At 44.4% G+C, this 24154-nt stretch overlaps 1 protein-coding gene across 1 annotated transcript in view; it reads left to right on the plus strand.

Moving 5' to 3' along the window:
- The window catches only part of LOC115105584 (cell adhesion molecule DSCAM-like), a 153831-nt gene that overhangs the window by 111876 nt on the left and 17801 nt on the right, over positions 1–24154 (plus strand). Inside the window, exons 12-21 of the mRNA XM_065007353.1 lie at positions 4957–5156; positions 5419–5515; positions 7094–7222; positions 8311–8478; positions 12123–12193; positions 12411–12660; positions 13184–13330; positions 21389–21544; positions 22032–22165; positions 22452–22605. Of these exons, the coding sequence (XP_064863425.1) occupies positions 4957–5156; positions 5419–5515; positions 7094–7222; positions 8311–8478; positions 12123–12193; positions 12411–12660; positions 13184–13330; positions 21389–21544; positions 22032–22165; positions 22452–22605 (1506 nt within the window). The remainder of the gene's footprint in view (positions 1–4956; positions 5157–5418; positions 5516–7093; positions 7223–8310; positions 8479–12122; positions 12194–12410; positions 12661–13183; positions 13331–21388; positions 21545–22031; positions 22166–22451; positions 22606–24154) is intronic.

The following is a 24154-nucleotide window of genomic DNA, read 5'->3' on the forward strand; positions in this document are numbered from 1 at the left end:
ACATCTGAACCCATTCCCCTGTCTAAATGACTACAGTCTCTACTGTATACTGTACGTACCTCCACTGATGCAATTGACTGGATGCATCACTAATCCAGAGTAGGTTGGTTTTATCAAAGTGGGTCAACAGCCACTTAATGTTTATCAGTGCCAATTAGGATCAATTAAGGGCAATACACTCATAACGCTCCGAGACACAATGATGAGAGCACGCACATAATGAGACTTAATTGGTGAAAAACAGCATTGTTGCCTGGTCGCCAAGCTCCCAATCACCCAATCAGACAGCTTCCCTCAGACACTGGAGTATAGAAAATAATCATTCTCTCTCTCTCTCTCTCTCTCTCTCTCTCTCTCTCTCTCTCTCTCTCTCTCTCTCTCTCTCTCTCTCTCTCTCTCCTTCCTTCCTCTGTTACAGCCAACTCCCCACACAAAGCAGCCTGTCTGCAGCCATATACTCAGCATCATGCTCAATATCCAACCCAATTGTGCAGCTAAGGGAATTATTTTGGTGCAGTGAGTAGAGCTAGCACCCAGTGAACCAGTCATCTCTGTGCCATCACCGCCATTCCCCCTACCTACCCACTCTACACACACACACACACACACACAGTGCCCCAGGGGCAGTGGGCTCCTGTAGGGAGTGATCCCGTCTCGTTCTCATCTCACTCCCATGGTTCAGTCATCCAACCAGGGCACCCTGTGGCCTACATTCCTCAGCCAGAAACTCACTCTGCTGGGGTAAACAGAGCCTGATGCCTGCGGCTGTCCATCCGACCTAGAATCTACAGTCGTACACTACCGTTCAAAGGTTTGGGGTCATTTAGAAATGTCCTTGTTTTTTAAAGAAAGGCAAAAAATTTTGTCCATTAAAATAACATCAAATTGATCAGAAATACAGTGTAGACATTGTTAATGTTGTAAATGACTATTGTAGCTGGAAACGGCAGATTTTCTATGGAATGTCTACATAGGTGTCCAGAGGCCCATTATCAGCAACCATCACTCCTGTGTTTCAATGGCACATTGTGTTAGCTAATCTAAGTTGATCATTTAAAAGGCTAATTGATCATTAGAAAACCATTTTGCAATTGTGTTACCATGCTGAAAACTGTTTGTCTGATTGCCTGGACTTCTTTAGACTAAATCTGCATCAGCAGTTGCATTCAGAAAGAAATAAGAAACTCATCAGTCTATTCTTGTTCAGAGGCTATTCCCGAGAAATTCAAGAAACTTTTCCACATTTTGTTAGTGTCTGTTCTTTTGCCCATCTTTATCTTTAATTTTTTTGTTGAGAAGGCCAATAAGGCCAGCACAGTCACCTCTTCACCGTTACTGGTGTTTTTCTATTTAATGAAGCTAAAATGGTTTCTCAAACTAAACACTCAATACTTGTCCTCTTGCTTTTTTCCCACTACTCTTTCAAGTGCCAATTCAGGAGTGACACACTATGTAGATATTCCATAAAAAATCTGCCATTTCCAGCTAATAGTCATTTTCAACATTAACAGTGAATACACTGTATTTCATATCGATTTGATTATAAAACAAGTTTAGACATTTTTGCTATGAGAGGTTCATGTTTCTGTTAAATGACCATTCAATGCTCATGTTGATGGCATCAGGTTGGTATGAGATGGGATGTTTTGTTATCTGTTTCAACATTGATCATCCTTGTTTGCCTGGTGATACAACCTGTTTGTCATGTGTTTGGAGTTCCTGTGCCACAAAATGTACAGTGCATTCAGAAAGTATTCAAACTTTTCCACAATTTTGTTTGATTGGATTCAATATTTTTTTCATTCAACATCATTTGTTTAGAAAGGTGCACACCTGTCTATATAAGGTCCCACAGTTGACAGTGCATGTCAGAGCAAAAACCAAGACATGAGGTCGAAGGAATTGCCGTGAGAGCTCCGAGACAGGATTGTGCCGAGGCACAGATCTGTGGAAGGGTACCAAAAATGTCTACAGCATTGAAGGTCCCCAAGAACACTGTGGCCTCCATCATTCTTAAATGGAAAAAGTTTGCAACCACCAAGACTATCCCTAGAGCTTAGCAATCAGAGGAGAAGGGCCTTGGTCAGGGAGGTGACCAAGAACCCGATGGTCACTCTTACTGAGCTCCAGAGTTCCGCTGCAGAGATGGGAGAACCATCCAGAAGGACAATCATCTCTACAGCACTCCACCAATCAGGCCCTTATCGTAGAGTTGCCAGACAGAAGCCACTCCTCATTAAAAGGCTGATGACAGCCCGCTTGGAGTTTGCCAAAAGGCACATAAAGGACTCTCAGACCTTGAGAAACAAGATTCTCTGGTCTGAAAAAAATAAGATCGAACTCTTTGGCCTGAATGCCAAGCTGGTCTGGAGGAAACCTGGCACCATCCATACGGTGAAGCATGGTGGTGGCAGCATCATGCTGTGGGGATGTTTATCAGCAGCAGGAACTGGGAGACTAGTCAGGATCGAGGGAAAGATGAACAGAGCAAAGTACAGAAAGATTATTTATGAAAACTTGCTCCAGAAGTCTCTGATTGTCCTTGAGTGGCCCAGCCATAGCCCGGAACTTAGCCTGATCGAAGATCTCTGGACAGACCTGAAAATAGCTGTGCAGCGATGCTCCACATCCAACCTGACAGAGCTTGAGAAGATCTGCAGAGAAGAATGGGAGAAACTCCCCAAATACAGGTGTGCCAAGCTTGCAGCGTCATACCCAAGAAGATTTGAGGCTGCAATCACTGCCAAAGGTGCTTCAACAAAGTACTGAGTAAAGGGTCTGAATACTTATGTAAATGTCATATTTCAGTAGGTTTTTATAAATGTGCAAAAATGTCTAAAAAACTGATTTTGCTTTGTTATTATGGGGTATTATGTGTAGAGTGAGGGGGGGACGATACGATGTAATCTATTTTAGAACAAGGCTGTAACGTAACAAAATGTGGAAAAAGTCAAGGGGACTCAACTCTTCCCGAATGCACTGTATATATTGATTAATGTATTGAGACAGACAGGGTCTATTTTTTGCTTTTATTTACTCTTCTTGAGCCTCTAATGGACCACAACAATGCAGGCAGTGTTTTTAACTATCGTTTCTCCTGACTATTTGCTCAAGGATGTTATTGTTTGTCACATGACCAACATTATTACAAGATACAGAGATGCGTTATATATCCCTGTTTTTATTTTGGGTCTGCGTTGCGACATTCGGGGCTGGGATAGTATAATCATGGTCCTGTTGGAAATCAATGGCTGGTCCATGTTCTATTCCTGGTACTATAAATGGCCTCTTCTGAGAACGGGGATGGAGAGAGAGGGAGAGAGAGATTGTCCGATGCTAGTTGGCATGGTAACCTGGCCAGGTGAAAGGGAGCCTGGGAGGGGTGAGCTGCATCATTTTCTCTCGCGGGAGCAGAATATCCCAGAATTCCCTGCAGGCAGGCAGAGAAGCAGGCTGAGCAGGCTGGAGTGCATCATGGTTGTTGCCCTCTGGGCTGGAGGTTTTGAAACAGGGCTCTTCTAGCCTCTCCTCTGTCAGCTAGAGATACACATATCCGTCAGTGCTGCTGAATAAAGCGCTTGCGTGCGCGCATGCCTGTTTATTTAGTCCGTAGGGTGAAATAAAAATGAGTGGTTGTCTAATGTGTGTGTCTCCCAGTGGAGGCGTCACCTCGCTCCCCTGCCCCCAGAGCCGTGTTCCTCTGCCCATAATTCTGCTAGATATTAAAGAAATACGTCAACACAGCAATTACAGAAACAGCCTGGCACTGTGGCAAATGCCTCAGGACAGACAGACAGACAGACACAGCTGTGCTGCTTACTCTCTCACACACTGGTTACATTGGTCTTGTCTCCTCCTGTGTGATGCCCACCTCACCTCATGTAGCCCTTCCTTACAGTAGGCGTTTCATTGACTACGTTTTTTTCAACAGTGTAGCGTCCCATTGAAGGCCTCTCATCCAATCTCAACATGATCCTATGTCATAATTATGGTAATTCTGGTGGGCAACGTCATCAATGTGTGTTATAGTTTATGACTATGTAAACATTTGTAAAATGAGACCACCATTGTTCAAAATACTAACATTTACAGAAGGCTGTAATTAATATTTTTTTCCCTCACTTCTCCAAGTGCATCTCACAAAAAATTCATAGTTGTCATGCTAAATAAATCAGCCTTATTTTTCTGTAGCACGGCTCAAAATGGCTGGGGAGTGAATAAGAGATGAAGCTTAAATGTCTGCACCCCCTCGCCTGACACTTCCTATTACATCACAGGAGCCATGGTGTGTGTGTGTGTGTGTGTGTGTGTGTGTGTGTGTGTGTGTGTGTGTGTGTGTGTGTGTGTGTGTGTGTGTGTGTGTGTGTGTGTGTGTGTGTGTGTGTGTGTGTGTGTGTGTGTGTGTGAATGGGGGGTGGGTAGGTGGAGCAGAGTGTGTCATTACACACTCAGTTGTGGGGGTAATGAGCTGTGTGTGTTTGAGTCTCTAGTGTGTGTAGTGTGCTGTCCTTAGTGTGCTGTCAGAGACCGACCAATAACTATTTACTCCTATCCAAGCCTTGTCTGCTTGTGGTCATAAGATGTTAGCTGTCACAGGTCAACATAACAGGCAGGCATGGAGTTTGTTTTATATTATGTTAGAAGTTGGAGCAAACCAGCACACTTTGCAACCAATGAAGTCAGCTATACTATGACTCAATTAAGTGTAATTTGAGCAGCGAGATTTGATTCATTACACTGTTCCCCTGTCTTGTAACTACCCTCCATGTGGCAGGTATCACTATGATGTCCCACTGGAATTGTATTATGGCTAAACATGTTCAGCCAGTCTTACTTCATAACTAATGTAACATATGCCTTCTCCTCTTTTCTCTCTCTCTATCCCTCTCCTCCTTTCTCGATCTCTGTATTTCTCGCTCTCTCTCTTTCCCTCCCCTCTTTCTCTCTCCCTCCCAGTCCCAGCCATGATCACGTCGTACCCCAACACCACGCTGGCCACGCAGGGCAGTGAGAAGAGGATGAGCTGCACGGCCCACGGGGAGAAACCCATCATGGTGCGTTGGGAGAAGGAAGATCGCATCATCAACCCAGAGAGCAGCCACCGCTACGTGGTCACCGTCAAAGAGGTGGCCGATGAGGTCATCTCCACCCTGCAGGTACACATACACACCACCAAGGGGAGTGGTACTGCTCGCTTCCCAGTTACAGTTACTTCAGCTGAGGCCAGGTGGAGCGCTACTGGTTATGCAGAGATTTTGCTTGGACCAAAGCGTTGGAGAAAAAGCCTGCCTACTGAGTTTGTCAGTTTGTTATGATGGCTCATCATGAGACCTGTCTGTGAATGATATAGCCCAGAATGTGTATTTCCCATGCACTTTCTTATCTATGTAGCTGACCCTCTTTTTCCATTTTCTGTAGATCCGGCCTACAGGGAGGGAAGACTCTGGCTTCTTCTCCTGCCATGCCATCAACTCCTATGGTGAAGACCGAGGGATCATTCAGCTAACAGTGCAAGGTACAGCTGCCTAACACTGACAATTGTCATGAAAACATCATGAAATGAAAAGATATAACCCCCCCCCAAATAAGGTAATGATGCAACATCAGCATAATAATAACAATAATAATAATAATTTATTCAACTTACATAGCGCTATTCATTACATAAAGAATCTCAAAGCGCTTTAAAGCAACACAAAAAAAGAGCAATTTAGAAAACAACAACAGCATTATTCAAGGTTATCAGAGGGTCGGAAAGTTCATGGCTTGACTGATCATCGGAGGGAGATGGTCAAAAGGGCAGAGTAAGCAAAGATGGTCTCTGGAGCATGTCCAGGGGCATGCAGTGTCATCAAGATGTCTCGCCATCCTTGCCGTTTGTGTGGCTTCTCCATAGTAGGACTTGGATGAAGTTTGAGCTCAGCCACTGCAGTTAATGGACTCCCTAGTAGGTGTAGCTAGCTAGCTAGTCCTTCACTACTACCATAGTGTTGTATACCCATATTAGAGCTCTGCTACCCCAACCAAGCCTGACAATCCCCGACATTATACATTGGGTTAGGACCGGGTAGGGCTTGTTTTTTCAACAGTAAGTATGGTACGGGCAGAGCTCGGGAATCACTAAATTGATCACTAACATTTTGAAGCTGAGCTATTTGCTGGTGCTCTGCTGCACTGCACAGTTATATCTGACTAAGATCATAACATTGTGTCAGAGGTGCTTCAACCTCTTCAAATATAAAACAGGACAGATTATTTCACAGATAATAATAATGTTCATTGAGTTTTGTCACGAAAAGTAGCTAAAAGCTAACTGCTCCCCCGTGTCTCTTCATTGAGCAGAGCAGCCTAAGTGGAGCTGTTGCTATGAATACTCCGAGTCAAAGCGCCATGAGCAGAGCAGCCTAAGCGGAGCTGTTGCTATGAATACTCCGAGTCAAAGCGCCATGAGCAGAGCGAATGCAGAGTGCGCTACGCACAGGGAGCGAGTGACAGACAGAGGGGCATCTAATAGATTTACTAAAAGCGGAAGTTATTTCTGATTTCGGGTTTAAGGTTTCAGGCAGGCCGGGGCCTTAAATTTGGCTGAAGCAATCTGGCCTGAGTTGGGTAGGACTTTAATGTCGCAGGCATGGGAAGGGCTTGGTGTCACATTCTGACCTTAGTTCTTTTATTATGTCCTTGTTTTAGTATGGTCAGGGCGTGAGTTGGGTGGGTGGTCTATGTTCCGTTTTCTATTTTGTGTATGCGTTTGGCCTGGTATGGTTCTCAATCAGAGGCAGGTGTCGTTAGTTGTCTCGGATTGAGAATCATACTTAGGTAGCCTTTTCCCACTTGTGTTTCGTGTGTGTTTGTTTTCTGTTTTGTGTGTCGTCACCAGACAGAACTGTTTCGTTTTCGTTCGTTCTCCTTGTTATTTTGTTTTTGGTGTTCAATGTTAATAAATGATCAACATGGACACGTACCACGCTGCATATTGGTCCGATCCTTCATACTCCTCATCAGAGGAAGACGAATATCGTTACACTTGGGGTTAAAATTCATGCCTGTGCAGGGGTCTAACACATATGTGTGACTTTGTGGTGTCCTTCAGAGCCCCCGGACCCTCCTGAGGTGGAGATCAGAGAGGTGAAGGACAGGACCATCGCCCTCCGCTGGACCATGGGCTTTGACGGAAACAGCCCAATCACAGGCTTCGACATTGAGTGCAAGAACAAATCAGGTATAAGACAAACAATAGTTATCTTTGTAAGAGATGGTATGTTCTGGATGCCAGCGATGTATAGTAATACTGTAAGCAGTGTTTCACCTATATTCATTTTGCAGTGGTGGGCTGTCACTACTCAATTGTTGCCTCTACTCCAAAGTTATGATTTATATACAATATTTCTACCGAGACGTGCTTTTAAAAGAATAGTGTGAGATTTTGGCAAGTAAGCCCTTTTTATACTTACACAGAGTCAGTTGAACTCATGGATACCATTTTTATAACATTTGTATGTCTCTGCATGCAGTTTGAAGTAACTTGCTTACTAGGTTTAGTGCAATGTCTATGACTTCCAGTCTTTCTGCTGACACTAATTAGCAATGGCTCACAAAACGACCTTCAACTTCTTTCAAACTGCACGCAGAGACATAAACATGGTATCAATGAGTCACAAGTTATTCTGATTCTGGAAAAGTATAAAATGGCTTGATTTCCAAAATTTCGCACTATCCCTTTAACAGGGACAGAGTGACAAGTGACAACATCAATTTGTAGCAAACAAAGTGAGCAGTGGTGCGAATGAGAGCCACGAGTGCACAGCCACCACTTGCTCCTCATCTTCATACAGTGCAGTGGCACGCATTAGTTATATTTCAGATGGTGTCAACAAAATGTCATTTTCATGCACTTTGGAGTAGAATGTCTTAAAAAAAATCACCATCAGTGACATTCTCACAGTCGTTCTACAAAAAAATCTCCCGGAGGTGCATTCCCCAGAACACCCCCAGGAAAGAGCAACCCCCCCTATCACCGCTGCCTTTTCCACTGCTGCTAAAGATAATCTTAGGCGAAACACTGTATGAATACAAATCCTTTAACTTCCTGTGTATGTCTATAGTCTATCCTGATTAAATGCTTCTCTGTATCATCATGTTAAGATGGATGTGCTCCTTTTGTCTTCCAAATAATCATTATTCATGATATTTTCTTGTCTCAGTGCTATAATTCAATACCGCAGATTAATGCACTTAGCAGGCGCTGACCTCTAGCCCCACTCAGTGGTCCTCACAAACCCACATAAACCTTGACCTCCGGCCCTGCAGGCTCCTGGGAAACAGCCCAAAGGACCAAAGATGTGTCTCCCCAGCTCAACCAGGCCACCATCATAGACCTGCACCCCTCCTCCACCTACAGCATCCGCATGTTCGCCAAGAACCACATCGGCAAGAGTGAGGCCAGCAATGAACTCACCATCACCACAGACGAAGCAGGTATAGACTCACCAGACCACCACTGGTAATATGTATGCACTTGCAGCATGCACACACAGACATCCCAGCTAACAACAAATGTTCCCGCAGCTTTAGAGATCGTTCTCTTAAGAGTCTCAATAGGTCATTAACTAAGGTTTTCATAGGAATGTTCCCGTGATGTGCAAGGAATGTCTCCAAGAGACCATTCCCTTAATGTGAAATAGAGCTTACCGAGATTGTGGTTCCCATGTTCTCAGAACATAAGATATTAATGTTCTATACACGTTGAATGAGACCATTGCAAGAACATTCATGTGTCCAGTTTTCTGTGGGTTAGGTGAATATTCCATCAACGGCCCACCAAACATACACAGAACATGGTTTCCATGTGGGCCTTTGCACTTCACCAAACAGAGGAAGGGAAGGGTGCTCAACAACCATGACGAAAAGGGTTTACCAAGATAAACTTCCAATAGCACTAATTTGAGGTAGAAAGGAGTTGGAGCACTCAACAAAAAAAGCTGAGAGAGAAGCTGATTTATTTTAGCTCACTGTAATCAAATCAAATGTATTTATATAGCCCTTCGTAGCTGATATCTCAAAGTGCTGTACAGAAACCCAGCCTAAAAACCCAAACAGCAAGCAATACAGGTGTAGAAGCACAGGATGCGAACAGGTGACTGACGTTTTAACGTTAAGCTGACGTCTTCCTCAGAGTGACCTGACCATTGCACTTAGTTCCTTTTTATAGCCTAGTGGCCTATTGAGACACAACAATGTACGAAAATAATAATGATTTCATCAAGGTAAATGGCAAATGATAGTACAAAAGAATGCTAATAATAACAGAAATAGTGTGATATTTGGGTGTTTGTGAATCCGGAGACACAGAGACCAATAAAATCAAGGCAATAACATTATAGAAACAAAGACAGTGAAAAATCATAGTTTGGCTCCTTAGGATCTACAGTGTCTAAGGCAGCATTTCCCAAACTCTGTCCTCGGGACCCCAAGGGGATGCACCTTTTGTTTTTTGCCCTAACACTACACAGCTGATTTAAATTATCAAAGCTTGATGATTAGTTGATTATTTGACTCAGCTATGTAGTGCTAGGGCAAAAAACAAAATGTGCACCTCATGGGTTCCAGAGGGCCGGTAAACCCTGGTCTTGTTACATAACTAGGAGTGATGGGTGCGGAGTCAGGCGCAGAGAGCAGAGGTTTAAGGAAAAACGTATTTATTTTGGTGATAAATAGTCCTGCCAAAACAACAGGCTAAGAAAATGACCGGCCCAAAACAGGACCCAAACAGTCCGGAAAAAATACAAACTATACCATCCACACAACAGAACAGAGAAACAAGCCCGCACAAAAGCAGGCGGGCATACCAGGCTTAAATAGCCCTAAACCAAACCCCAAACGAGGAACAGGTGAAACCAATAAGACATAACCAACAGAAAAGGAAAAAGGGAATCGGTGGCAGCTAGTAGACCGGTGACGACAACCGCCTAGCACCGCCCAAACAGGAAGGGAAGCCACCTTCGGTGGAAGTCGTGACAGTACCCCCCCTCCCCTGACGCGCGACACCGGCCTCGAGGACGACCCAGAGGGAGAGGCGCAGGGCGATCCGGATGGGGGCGATGGAAATCCCTCAGCAGTGATGGATCCAAGATGTCCCCCCCCAGCACCTCTCCTCTCCATGAGGTACTGTAGGCCCCTCACCCGGCGTCTAGAGTCCAGAATAGAATGTACGGTGTACGCCGGGGACCCCTCGATGTCCAGAGGGGGGCGGAGGGATCTCCGGCACCTCACCTTCCTGCAGGGGACCAGCCACCACCGGCCTGAGGAGAGACACATGAAACGAGGGGTTACTGCGATAGTAAGAAGGGAGCTGTAACCGATAACACCCATTGTTTATCCTCCTCATGACTTTAAATGGCCCCACACACTGCGGCCCCAGCTTCCGGCAGGGCAGGCGGAGGGGCAGGTTAGGGTCGAGAGCCAGACCCTGTCCCCCGGTGCGAACACGGGGGCCTCACTGCGGTGGCGGTCAGCGCTCCTCTTCTGCCGTCTACCAGCTTGCTTGAGTGATTCCTGGACGGCCCTCCAGGTCTCCTTTGAGCGCTGCACCCACTCCTCCACCGCAGGAGCTTCGGTCTGGCTCTGATGCCACGGTGCCAGGACCAGTTGATAGCCCAACACGCACTGAAAAGGTGATATGTTCATGGAGGAGTGGCGGAGTGAGTTTTGAGCCACCTCCGCCCATGGAACGTATCTCGCCCATTCTCCTGGCCGGTCCTGGCAATACAAACGCAGAAACCTACCCACATCCTGGTTCACTCTCTTCACCTGCCCATTACTCTCGGGTGATAACCCGAGGTCAGGCTGACCGAGACCCACAGACGCTCCATAAACGCCTCCAAAATCGGAACGTGAACTGGGGACCCTGATCAGAAACAATGTCCTCAGGCACCCTGTAGTGCCGGAAGACGTGGGTAAACAGGGCCTCCTCAGTCTGTAGGGCCGTAGAGAGACCGGGCAATGGGAGGAGAAGGCAGGACTTAGAAAACCGATCCACAACAACCAGGATCGTAGTGTTCCCTTGAGACGGGGGAAGATCGGTGAGAAACTCCACCGACAGATGGAACCACGGCCATTGTGGAACGGGGAGGGTCTGTAACTTCCCTCTAGGCAGGTGTCTAGGAGCCTTACTCTAAGCACACACCGAACAGGAGGAGACATAAAACCTCACGTCCTTAGCTAAGGTGGGCCACCAGTACTTTCCCCTAAGACCTCGCACTGTCCTCTCAACACCCGGTCGGCCCGAAGAGGGTAGTGTATGAGCCCACCGAATTAATTGATCACATACACCAAGCGGCAAGTACTGAAGACCCATAGAACATGATGTTGTTGGAATATTCTCCTAACCCTATTGCAACATTCTCATGAAATGTGTCTAGAACTTGAATTTCTGAGAACATGGCAACCATGTCCTGTGTATGTCTGGTGGAATGTTGATGAAATATTCTCCTAACCCTTATAAAACTAGACACATGAATATTCTTGCAACGTCCCATAAAATGCATCTAGAACATTAATGTTGTAAGAGGGGAATGGGGAGTCAAGTCAATTCATTAACAGTAGAGTGACATCAGCTCCATTGGCTCTATTGCATTAATGAAGACACGCTGACCCTGCACTAAAAGCAGGACTTTTCAATTAACAGACCATGTTGTAAATGTCACACTGCAATCAATAGACCACGGGCCAGCCCCTCTGCAAATTGCCCCTGTTCCCTTTGGTGGTTCTTTGGTGGTTCCTCCCAACCCCCACTCTGCACTTCTCTCTCTCACTTCTCTTCTGACTGTCTGTCCCCCATGACCTCTCATAAACATGACCACCATCTTCATTATTGTGAAGTGGGCTGGGCCATCTGAGACCAACTACTCTGGTCTACCCATAGATACAGTAGGACCTTAGCATTCCATGTCTCAGAATCGTAGATTTGACTTGACCTTGGCATAACCTTCAAAATACACTCAGTTTGGATAGTTCCATTCCATTGGCAGAATGCTGGTAGACTGACTTCTTTGCCCTGTACCTCATCTACTACACTGACAGTAGCTCAGATCTCAATTACCTTAATGTGTCTTTTCTTCTAGCCCCTGATGGTCCCCCACAAGATGTGCAGCTTGAAGCTTTCTCCTCTCAGAGCATCAAAGTCTCCTGGAGGGTAAGATACATTTAACCTGCTATTACCACTAGGACTGAATAACCCTTACTGCAGCTCTATGGTCTGTTTGCTACATGGTCTGCTACTCTTCAGGGCCTTGAGGGCCACAACCATTCTTCTGTCCTTAAAGAGCTTTTAAAAAATACAAATTTCCCCCAATATCTAATGTGCGTTTCCCTCTCCTCCTTCTTCACTCCCCCTCTCTGTCCTCCCCCAGGCTCCTAAGAAGCACCTCCAGAACGGAGCGATCCGAGGCTACCAGGTGGGCTACAGGGAGTTCAGCTCCGGGGGAAACTACCAGTTCAATGTCATCACCATGGAGACGACGGGGGACAACGACCACAGTGAGAGCATCACCCTGGACAACCTGAAGAAGTTCACCCAGTATGGGGTGGTGGTGCAGGCCAGCAACAGCGCTGGGACTGGACCCTCCTCCCAGGAGGTCATCTCTACCACACTGGAGGATGGTGAGGACACGCGCACATGCACTAAGGCACACGCACACACACACACACACGCACGCACGCGCACACACACACACACACACACACACACACACACACACACTGCCCTTAGCTATCAGTAACAATATGCTAGACAGTGGAAATCTTATGGATTTCACACATTTATTTCGCTGAATGAAGGTATTCTACGGTATTGTGGTGCATCAAGGGTCAAACGGCGGATGTTTTGTCTTTGAGGGGAGGGAACTCCCAGGATGGAGCTTTATTGCCATCTAGTGGATAGTGTTGATACTGCTTGTGTTGTGACTGTCACATGATCAGTATGTGGCGGTCATTATTGCCATGGCTCAAGAAAGCATGAAGAATGCTAGATCCCAAGAGTTCAAATAAGCATTTTGAAGTTCACTTCCATTGTCCTCCAAGAGTAGCTCAATATTTCCATCTCTTCAGTAATCTCTTCTGTTCATGCTTCTTGTTTGGAGAGTGAGGTAACAGTGTTGTTTTTACTCCTGCCTGGTTGTAACAGTTCCCAGCCGACCTCCAGAGAACGTCCAGGCCACGGCGGCGTCCCCAGAGGTTATCTCTCTGTCCTGGCTGACCCCTCCTAAAGATGCCCTCAACGGCATCCTGCTTGGCTTCAGAGTCATCTACTGGGCCAACCTGCCAGACGGAGGTACAGCAACACACAGTACACAGTACACACACACACACACATGCGCGCACGCAGCACGCGCACGCACGCACGCACGCATGCACGCACACACACACACACACACACACACACACAGAGAGAGAGAAGGATGTAGATGTTATACTGTATCTTGCCTGGTCCGTAAGACACATTGTATATAGAATGTATACAGTATCAACATGATTCGCTATGCATGAAAATTGAAGTGGATGAATGAGAGACATTAGCAGTGACCCAGGCTTTCTAGTCCAATTCAGACAGCCTGGCATGGCATGCAGTCGTCACGTGCTGGAGAGACATCAGAGTGACCGCTTCTGACAGCCACGTTACCTTTGACCCCTCATCTGTCATATCACATCCTCGCTGATGGCCCCTGGATGCACTAATAGAAAAGCACCGCTCACAGCCTGACAGCTCAATCTAGTTTGTATATTAACAGTGCATTTCATAGTGGGACACGCTCCAGAGTCCCAACAATACTACAGCCATAGCCATGTGTTGTATATATTCTATACATATTGATATTGTATGTAACATTGAGTATGAATACAGATCTTATTCATTTAAATGAAATATGTCACTCATTATGTGCGATAAAAAAATCATATTTATGTATTTATTGTCTAAACCTTCATCCAGTGCCTGTTGTGCTCTTCATATATTCAAAATATGAGCCAAATATCATGGGTTGTTTAACCCTGATGCACCAGCAGACGGGGCTATAGGCCCTTTTTCTAAGTCGGTGGAACAACTTTGTTTTATTCATCCAACACTGCTGTTCTAAACATTTGACTCTATCCCGTCACTGCAGTAATCAAACTCAAAATAATGTTTTCTTTTATTATTTGCATTCAAGCACTCATCAATGGTGTATATTTATCACCCATTTCATGAGTCAGAATAGTGATTAAAACTATCGTAAACCACAGCATATATTGTACTATACATTTCCAAATCACAGCATTCTGACTCGTAAACCTTTCACTCACTGTTATATCCCAAAGAAGTGCTCTGAACAGCTCACAACACAACCATAAAGGATGGAGCTACAGAGACATAGATGAACAGATTCCAGCTAGTGTAGAACACTTGAGCTGTTAATATGCTATGGCTGCATTGGGACAGTTTGGTGTTTGAATGGCATCATTAAAGAGAGCGAGGAGGAGGGAGGGAAAGAGGGAGGAGGAGGAACACCTGTACTATAACAGAGAGGATGGCGCACTAGCAGACTGTGGCTCACATCCAGACTGCAGTAGAGGAGGGAAGAGAGAGAGAGGGAATGGAGAGAAGACAGAGGATAGAGAAATGAGCGGGAGAGAAAGAGGGAAGTGAAAGAGAGAAAGAGGAGAGAGATGGAGAGACATCTATAATTCAACACTTAGAGAAGCTTTGTCAGAGTCAAGGAGAGGCTCACCAGAACAGACCTTGGATGGGCTTTTCAATCCCGTATTTGTGTCCATGGTTTGATTGAATAAGGTGTAATGTATGTTCACCGCTAAGACATCCTTGGCCACCTTATTTTATGTATGTGATATACTGTACAAGTATATCACATACAAAGTGATAAAGGCATGGAATGGCCTCCCCTCCTCCCTGAAAGCTTTAGGCAGCCTCCAAGCCTTCTCATCAAAGACAAAAACATGGGTTAAGTCCAATCAAAAGTGTTCACACTGATTTTAATCTAATAAACCACAGTGACTTTTTAATGCAATAGAAAACACTCTAGAACACACACATGTGTATACAACAGGTGCAATAACTGCGTTTTTTTTTTCAATATTTTGTTTTTACTAGGTGTTTTATGTGTTTTTACAACCCCAATATTATCAAGTCCAACAGCATGTGCAATTATTTTTATGTGTAATGTCTTGCCTTCTGTTTTGAATAACGTCTGATGTATGTATCAAATGTATTCATGTTTATTTGTTCACCTGTCAAGGGATTGCAGATGTATATTAGCTGTTAGCTCAAATCTGGTGCAATGCATCACTACTCACTCCTAAACCTTATGTTTTGTTATACTGTAATCACGTGTTATGTGAATAAAGTCATACCAGATTAAAACAGAATAATAATAATCATGACAGCTGTGATGGAAACAGGGAGTTTCGGTACAATTTAAAAAATGCCGACAGATCATTTGTTTGATTGACATGGGGGGGATCGTTTTGTGTCTGTAATATGTACTATGTGAGAAATTGCAGTGGAAACTCTTTTTTTTGGCAAATATTGATATTACAACCATCGTATTAAAGTAAACTTGGAGTCACGCGATGACATGGTGTGTGGTCCTCCCACTGCGACTCGGGGAAACCATGCAATTTATTAGAGCTGAAAAAAAGCTGAAAAAAAGCTGAAAAAAAGCTGGTGAAATTATGATGAACTTCACAGGGTTGTGAAAGTGCAAAGTGGTCTTGATGCTCCTTGCCAATATATATCAAGCACAAGAGGTTGGTGGCACCTTTATTGGGGAGGACGAGCTCGTGGTAAAGGATGAAGAGGAATTAGAGAAATGGTACCAAATACATGTGTTTGATGCCATTCCATTTGCTCCTTTACGGACATTATTGTGAGCCATCAACAGCCTCCACTGATTATCGAGGGTCTTATTCTGATGACATGATGATTGATGCTTGACTGCTGTTTGACAAATAATAATATCCATAATAATCTCATCATGTATACTAGCGTACCCGCACAGCTTACCCACACTGTATCGGCAAGCTGTTGGCACATGCCAAGACCACAGTAGGCACATTTTCTACTTAACACAGCAGTTTCTGGGACAAAACTATCGGTAGAGTTGAAAATACGATGGAAACACATTGAACTTTACATTTTTATTCGGTACATGAAAACCTAAGCAAAAAAGTACATTTTGTGTGCATTACATCATCACCCACTGATTTTATCTGCTAAACGTGTGTTTGGTGGAAGCACCACTGGTATGAAAATGCACATATTTTCTTCATGCAGATTTTTTAATATTCGCATTAAAATCGGTCGCCAATTGGTTGTAAAACCTAGCTGTTGTTCTTGTTTTAAATTAACTTAATTAAATATACACTGCTCAAAAAAATAAAGGGAACACTTAAACAACACAATGTAACTCCAAGTCAATCACACTTCTGTGAAATCAAACTGTCCACTTAGGAAGCAACACTGATTGACAATAAATTTCACATGCTGTTGTGCAAATGGAATAGACAACAGGTGGAAATTATAGGCAATTAGCAAGACCCCCCCAATAAAGGAGTGGTTCTGCAGGTGATAACCACTTCTCAGTTCCTATGCTTCCTGGCTGATGTTTTGGTCACTTTTGAATGCTGGCGGTGCTTTCACTCTAGTGGTAGCATGAGACGGAGTCTACAACCCACACAAGTGGCTCAGGTAGTGCAGCTCATGCAGGATGGCACATCAATGCGAGCTGTGACAAGAAGGTTTGCTGTGTCTGTCAGCGTAGTGTCTAGAGCATGGAGGCGCTACCAGGAGACAGGCCAGTACATCAGGAGACGTGGAGGAGGCCGTAGGAGGGCAACAACCCAGCAGCAGGACCGCTACCTCCGCCTTTGTGCAAGGAGGAGCAGGAGGAGCACTGCCAGAGCCCTGCAAAATGACCTCCAGCAGGCCACAAATGTGCATGTGTCTGCTCAAACGGTCAGAAACGGACTCCATGAGGGTGGTATGAGGGCCCGACGTCCACAGGTGGGGGTTGTGCTTACAGCCCAACACCGTGCAGGACGTTTGGCATTGGCCAGAGAACACCAAGATTGGCAAATTCGCCACTGGCGCCCTGTGCACTTCACAGATGAAAGCAGGTTCACACTGAGCACATGTGACAGACGTGACAATCTGGAGACGCCGTGGAGAACGTTCTGCTGCGTGCAACATCCTCCAGCATGACCGGTTTGGCGATGGGTCAGTCCTGGTGTGGGGTGGCATTTCTTTGGGGGGCCGCACAGCCCTCCATGTGCTCGCCAGAGGTAGCCTCAGACTCCCTGTGAGACCATATGCTGGTGCGGTTGGCCCTGGGTTCCTCCTAATGCAAGAAAATGCTAGACCTCATGTGGCTGGAGTGTGTCAGCAGTTCCTGCAAGAGGAAGGCATTGAGGCTGTGGACTGGCCCGCCCGTTCCCCAGACCTGAATCCAATTGAGCACATCTGGGACATCATGTCTCGCTCCATCTGTTGCACCACAGACTGTCCAGGAGTTGGCGGATGACTTAGTCCAGGTCTGGGAGAAGATCCCTCAGGAGACCATCCGCCACCTCATCAGGAGCATGCCCAGGCATTGTAGGGAGGTCATACAGGCACGTGGAGGCCACACACACTACTGAGCCTCATTTTGACTTGTTTTAAGGACATTACATCAAAGTTGATTCAGCCTGTAGTGTGGTTTCCACTTTAATTTTGAGTGTAACTCCAAATCCAGACCTCCATGGGTTGATAAATTTGATTTCCATTGATAATTTTTGTGTCATTTTGTTGTCAGCACATTCAACTATGTAAAGAAAAAAGTATTTAATAAGAATATTTCATTCATTCAGATCTAGGATGTGTTATTTTAGTGTTCCCTTTATTTTTTTGAGCAGTGTATATACACTGAGTGTACAAAACATTAGGAACATTAGGAACACCTTCTCTTTCCATGACATGGACTGACCAGGTGAAAGCTTTGATCCCTTATTGATGTCACCTGTTAAATACACTTCAATCAATGTAGATGAAGGGGAGAACTAAGATTTTGAAACATTGAGACAATCGAGACATGGATTGTTTATGTGTGCCATTCAAAGGGTGAATGAGCAAGACAAAATATTTAAGTGCCTTGGTTTGAGTGCTGGGTTTTTCACGTTCAACAGTTTCTTGTGTGTCAAGAATGGTCCCCCACCAAAAAGACATCCAGCCAACTTGACACAACTGTTGAAAGCATTAGAGTCAACATGGGCCAGCATCGCTGTGGAATGCTTTCAACACCTTGTAGAGTCCATGCTCTGATGAATTGAGGCTGTTCCGAGGGAAAGAGGGGGGCGCAACTCCATGTTAGGCAGGTGTTCCTAATGTTTTGTACACTCAGTGTATATTTGCGTATTTTATATATACTGAACAAAAATATAAATTCAACATAGAACAATTTCATTGATATTCCTGAGTTACAGTTCATATGAGGAAATCAGTCAATTTAAAGAAATAAATTAGAACCTAATCTATGGATTTCACATGACTGGGAATACAGATATGCATCTGTTGGTCACAGATACAGTTAATATACACTTAGGTTGTCAAGTCAGAAGTTAACATACACATAGTTTGGAGTCATTAAAACTAGTTTTTCAACCACTCCACAAATTATATTAGTTCACTGTATTACAATTCCAGTGGGTCAGAAGTTTACATACACTAAGTTGACTGTGCCAGCTTGGAAAATTCCAGAAAATGATGTCATGGGTTTAGAAACTTCGATTAGGCTAATAAGACATCATTTGAGTCAATTGAAGGCCTACCTTCAAACTCAGTGCCTCTTTGCTTGAAATCATGGGAAAATCTAAATAAATCAGCCAAGACCTCAGAAAAAAATTGTAGATCTCTACAACTCTGGTTCATCATTGGGAGCAATTTCCAAATGCCAGAAGGTACGAAAAGTGCAAATCAATCGCAGAACAACAGCAAAGGACCTTGTGAAGATGGTGGTGGAATCAGGTACAAAAGTATCTATATCCACAGTAAAACAAGTTCTATAACGACATAACCTGAAGGCCGCTGCTCCAAAACTGCTATAAAAAAGCCTGACTATGTTTTGCAAGTGGTGACAAAGTTTGTACTTTTTGGAGAAATGTCCTCTAGTCTGATGAAACAAAAATAGAACTGTTTGGCCATAATGACCATAATGACCATTGTTATGTTTGGAGGAAAAAGGGGGAGGCTTGCAAGCAGAAGGACACCATCCCAACCGTGAAGCACGGGGGTGGCAGCATCATGTTGTGGGGGTGCTTTGCTGCAGGAGGGACTGGTGCACTTCACAAAATAGATGGCATCATGAGGCAAGAAATTTATGTGGATATATTGAAGCAACATCTCAAGACATCAGTCAGGAAGCTAAAGTTTGGTTGCAAATGGGTCTTCCAAATGGACAATGACAACAAGCATACTTCCAAAGTTGTGGCAATATGGCTTAAGGACTTCAAAGTCAAAGTATTGGAGTGGCCATCACAAAGCCTTGACCTCAATCCCATAGAACATTTCTGGGCAGAACTGAAAAAGCGTGTGCGAGCAAGGAGCCCTACAAACCTGACTCAGTTACACCAGCTCTGTCAGGAGGAGTGGGCCAAAATTCACCCAACTTATTGTGGGAAGCTTGTGGAAGGCTACCCGAAGCGTTTGACCCAAGTTAAACAATTTAAAGGCAATGCTACCAAATACTAATTGAGTGTATGTAAACTTTTGACCCACTGGGAATGTGATGAAAAAATAAAAGCTGAAATAATCATTCTCTCTACTATTATTCTGACATATCACATTCTTAAAATAATGTGGTGATCCTAACTGACCTAAGACAGGGCATTTGTACTAGGATTAAATGTCAGGAATTGTGAAAAACTGAGTTTAAATGTAGTTGACTAAGGTGTATGTAAACTTCCGACTTCAACTGTACCTTACATTTTTTTAGAGTGGCCTTTTATTGTCACCAGCAAAAGCAAAGAAAAATTGCTGACTTACAGAGATGTAAACAAATTTGTGCACAAAATTTGAGAGAAATAAGCTTTTTGTGCATATGGAATGTTTCTGGAATCTTTTATTTCAGCCCTGAAAACATGATCATGAGAACGGTGAGGAATCAGCCCAGAACTACACGGGAGGATCTTGTCAATGATCTCAAGGCAGCTGGGACCATAGTCACCAAGAAAACAATTGGTAACACACTACGCTGTGAAGGACTGAAATCCTGCAGCACCTGCAAGGTCCCCCTACTCAAGAAAGCACATATACATGCTCGTCTGAAGTTTGCCAATGAACATCTGAATGATTCAGAGGACAACTGGGTGAAAGTTTTGTGGTCAGATGAGACCAAAATGGAGCTCTTTGGCATCAACTCAACTCGCCGTGTTTGGAGGAGGAGGAATGCTGCCTATGACCCCAAGAACACCATCCCCATCGTCAAACATGGAGGTGAAAACATTATGCTTTGGGGGTGTTTTTCTGCTAAGGGGACAGGACGACTTCACCGCATCAAAGGGACGATGGATGGGGCCACCCAAATCTTGGGTGAGAACCTCCTTCCCTCAGCCAGGGCATTGAAAATGGGTCGTGGATGGGAATTTCAGCATGACAATGACCCAAAACACACAGCCAAGGCAACAAAGGAGTGGCTCAAGAAGAAGCACATTAAGGTCCTGGAGTGGCCTAGCCAGTCTCCAGACCTTAATCCCATAGAACATCTGTGGAGGCAGTTGAGGGTTCAAGTTGCCAAACGTCAGCCTCGAAACCTTAATGACTTGGAGAAGATCTGCAAAGAGGAGTGGGACAAAATCCCTCCTGAGATGTGTGCAAACTTGGTGGCCAACTACAAGAAAAGTCTGACCTCTATGATTGCCAAAAAGGGGTTTTGCCACCAAGTACTAAGTCATGTTTGCAGAGGGGTCAAATACGTATTTCCCTCATTAAAATGCAAATAAATTTATAACATTTTTGACATGCGTTTTTCTGGATTTTTTGTTGTTATTATTCTGTCTCTCACTGTTCAAATAAACCTACCATTAAAATTATAGACGGATCATTTATTTGTCAGTGGGCACACGTACAAAATCAGCAGGGGATCAAATACTTTTTTCCCTCACTGTAGTTAGTTCATTTGGCATTTGACAAGTGCTGTAACTCAAGTAAGTTAGTTCATTCTGCATTTGACAACTCTTGATATCCTTATTTTTCTTCCTTCCTTCTTCCCTGTCTCTTTTCCTTGCTATGTACTTCTCTTTCTCTGCCTTCCTCCTCCCCATATTTTTCTAATTGCTCTCTATCCCCTTCTCTTCTTCTCTCTCTCAGAGCTGGGGGAGATCCGTAACGTGACCACCTCTAAGCCATCTCTGGAGCTGGATGGTCTGGAGAAGTACACTAACTACAGCATCCAGGTGCTGACCTTCACCCGGGCAGGGGATGGGGTGCGCAGTGAGCAGATCTTCACCCGCACCAAGGAGGATGGTACGCACACTTGTAGACCAGGACACCCCAGGCACTGATCTAGGATCAGCTTACCCTCCCCAAATTCTAACCTTAACAGTTAGGGGGAAGATGCAAAACTGTATCATACTAAATTGGGGTTAACCTAGAGGCCAGAGGTCAACTGGCAGGTAAACCGTGCCTAGATCTGCATATCCCCTCTTGCATTATGGGAGAGCATGTTGCCAAGTATAAATCATTTTGACAGGACTTCTGTTTGAATTTGGTGTGAAATTATAGAAATATGAGTTGATAATCGGTGCAGACAACTCACATTAGTAGGTGAAAAACTGCAGCTCCAGCATATTGCAGATCGCCATGTAGCATAAGAAGTTAAGGCACGCTCACTGGAATGACAGATTTTGACACTGACTAAATTTAAATACAGAGTGGTTTCCTTAGATGTTGCTCAAAACAAGAATAAGGGTAATAATGTATATTTCCCTATTTCACGGTTTTCCCTCACCAGTCCCTGGTCCTCCGGCTGGCGTGAAGGCAGCGGCAGCATCTAACTCAGTGGTGTTTGTGTCGTGGCTCCCTCCTCTCAAACTCAACGGCATCATCAGGAAATACACTGTCTTCTGCTCTAACCCACACCCCACGGTAAGGAGGGCACAGAGTACAAGGTCTCAGAGCATAGTGATGAAGGCAAGTCAGTGGTGGGCATACAATACATTTGAGGCCTAACATAATTGTAGGAGAGGAAGGCACCAGGTTCAGGGGCTAGACTAGATATGGCATGAGAGGTCTTATAAATCATCCCTCCAGCTCACATTGTCATGGCTGTGTCATCAGTGTTCAGCTCTAAGGATTGATAGTTTGTTACAGACATTTGGAATAGGTCCTGTATCTCTCTGCTAACATCATGCCGGTCTCTCCCCTCCTACAGGTGAGCAGTGAGTTTGAAGCAGCTCCAGACATCTTCTTCTACCGTATCCCCAACCTGAGCAGGAACCGTCAGTACAGCATCTGGGTGGTGGCCGTCACCGCAGCCGGCCGCGGAAACGCCAGCGACATCATCACCATCAAGCCCCTGGCCGAGGGTAGGTGGAGCTAGGGCTGTTGCGGTGACTGTATTACCGCCACAGGCGGTCATGAGTCATGAAGGTAGTCACAGTAATTAGGCTATCAAACTTTCTAATTGCCTGGAACTATATTGTCCCTCTAATCACTCTGACATCAATGCAAATGTATTTGTGAATCTAATCAAACACTTCCCATGAGCCTATGAGCTCATGTTGCACAACAGTTCTATAGACTATGCAATTGCGGGAGAAAACAGAGTGATGGCCGCTAATAAAAAGACGAGGATCCCATCAGCTTTCTATAGGCTAGGTCCACTATATTTATTTCTCAACTTTCCGAAAATTAAGCACATTGCAACAGGAGTATAGCCTACATGGCTGGCATGAAAATAAACCACGGGGAAAAGCGTCATCCATTCGCTATTTAAGTGCATTTTTCCCAGCTGCCCGTTTCGATACAGGTGCATGATAATGGTCCATTCTAAATCAAAACAAATGTCACACATATATTAGTTAGGATATGCAAAGACAATATTAAAGAAGAGTCTGATGGGTGACAATATTAGCCTATCACTTGTGAATTATATATTATCACTTGTGAATGATGCCCAGCATAAGAAACAAATACTTTTTTTTGTGTGACTTTTTCTTATCATAGTAGTACACCTCATGTAGCCTAGCCCATAGGCCTATATGTTTTAATAAGGATATTATCACAACTGAAGTGGCCAAATTACTTATTAAAATTAAGCACATTAATCCGCTTTACAAGGGGTGTAGAGCATATGTAAGCAGTGCGTGAGTTTTATGTTTGGGGAAGATAATTTTAACCATAAAAATGCACCTTTATAATAAAAGCATTACAAGCATAAATGCATTTGCGGTCACTTTTGATAATGGTGTTTTCTGCTAATGGAACATTTGGGCTTATAGCCTACTACCATGTGCGCATTGCTGCGTTTATAATGTGAAGAAATAGCCTAATAGTTTATCAACATTTTAAGCTAAACGTTCTGATCTGTTGCGTCATTAACATTGCATAAAAACTTTTTTTTGACTCTAGTTGTATTAATTTGGGATCTATCGCATCTCACAGACTATGCTTGGAATATTAATTTCTCACACAGAATAGAATAGGTCGACGATTGTACTATGGGGATAGTATATTCACATAGGCTAGTGCTTTTACTGTTTGTTAGGCCTACTAATCTTGTTGGCTGACGAAAAGTAAATGTGGACAGTTCTTCCAATATCTTCAATATGCACCTCGGAATTGGATAAGGACGTGCACAGTTGCATCCCCGATGTGTCTATCTTCACTTCACTAGCCTGTGAGAAAGACCTGATCACACGATGGAGAGCCATGTGAGTGAGAGGCGCTTCGGATTGCGCAGCTCACTCAGGGAGAAGGGCACAACGCAGCACTCCGGGTCGCAAAAGGCATGGATTTTGTTAGGCTGCATTATGGCCACAAAGGAGATCCCGCCGTGGAATTCGAGGCGTTATCAAGTGCTTGTCAAATTGTGAATGAGAGACTATTGAAGTGTGAACAGCCTGCGCAAATAAA

The sequence above is a fragment of the Oncorhynchus nerka genome, linkage group LG22 (genome assembly GCF_034236695.1).
Source record: "Oncorhynchus nerka isolate Pitt River linkage group LG22, Oner_Uvic_2.0, whole genome shotgun sequence".
NCBI lineage: Eukaryota > Metazoa > Chordata > Actinopteri > Salmoniformes > Salmonidae > Oncorhynchus > Oncorhynchus nerka.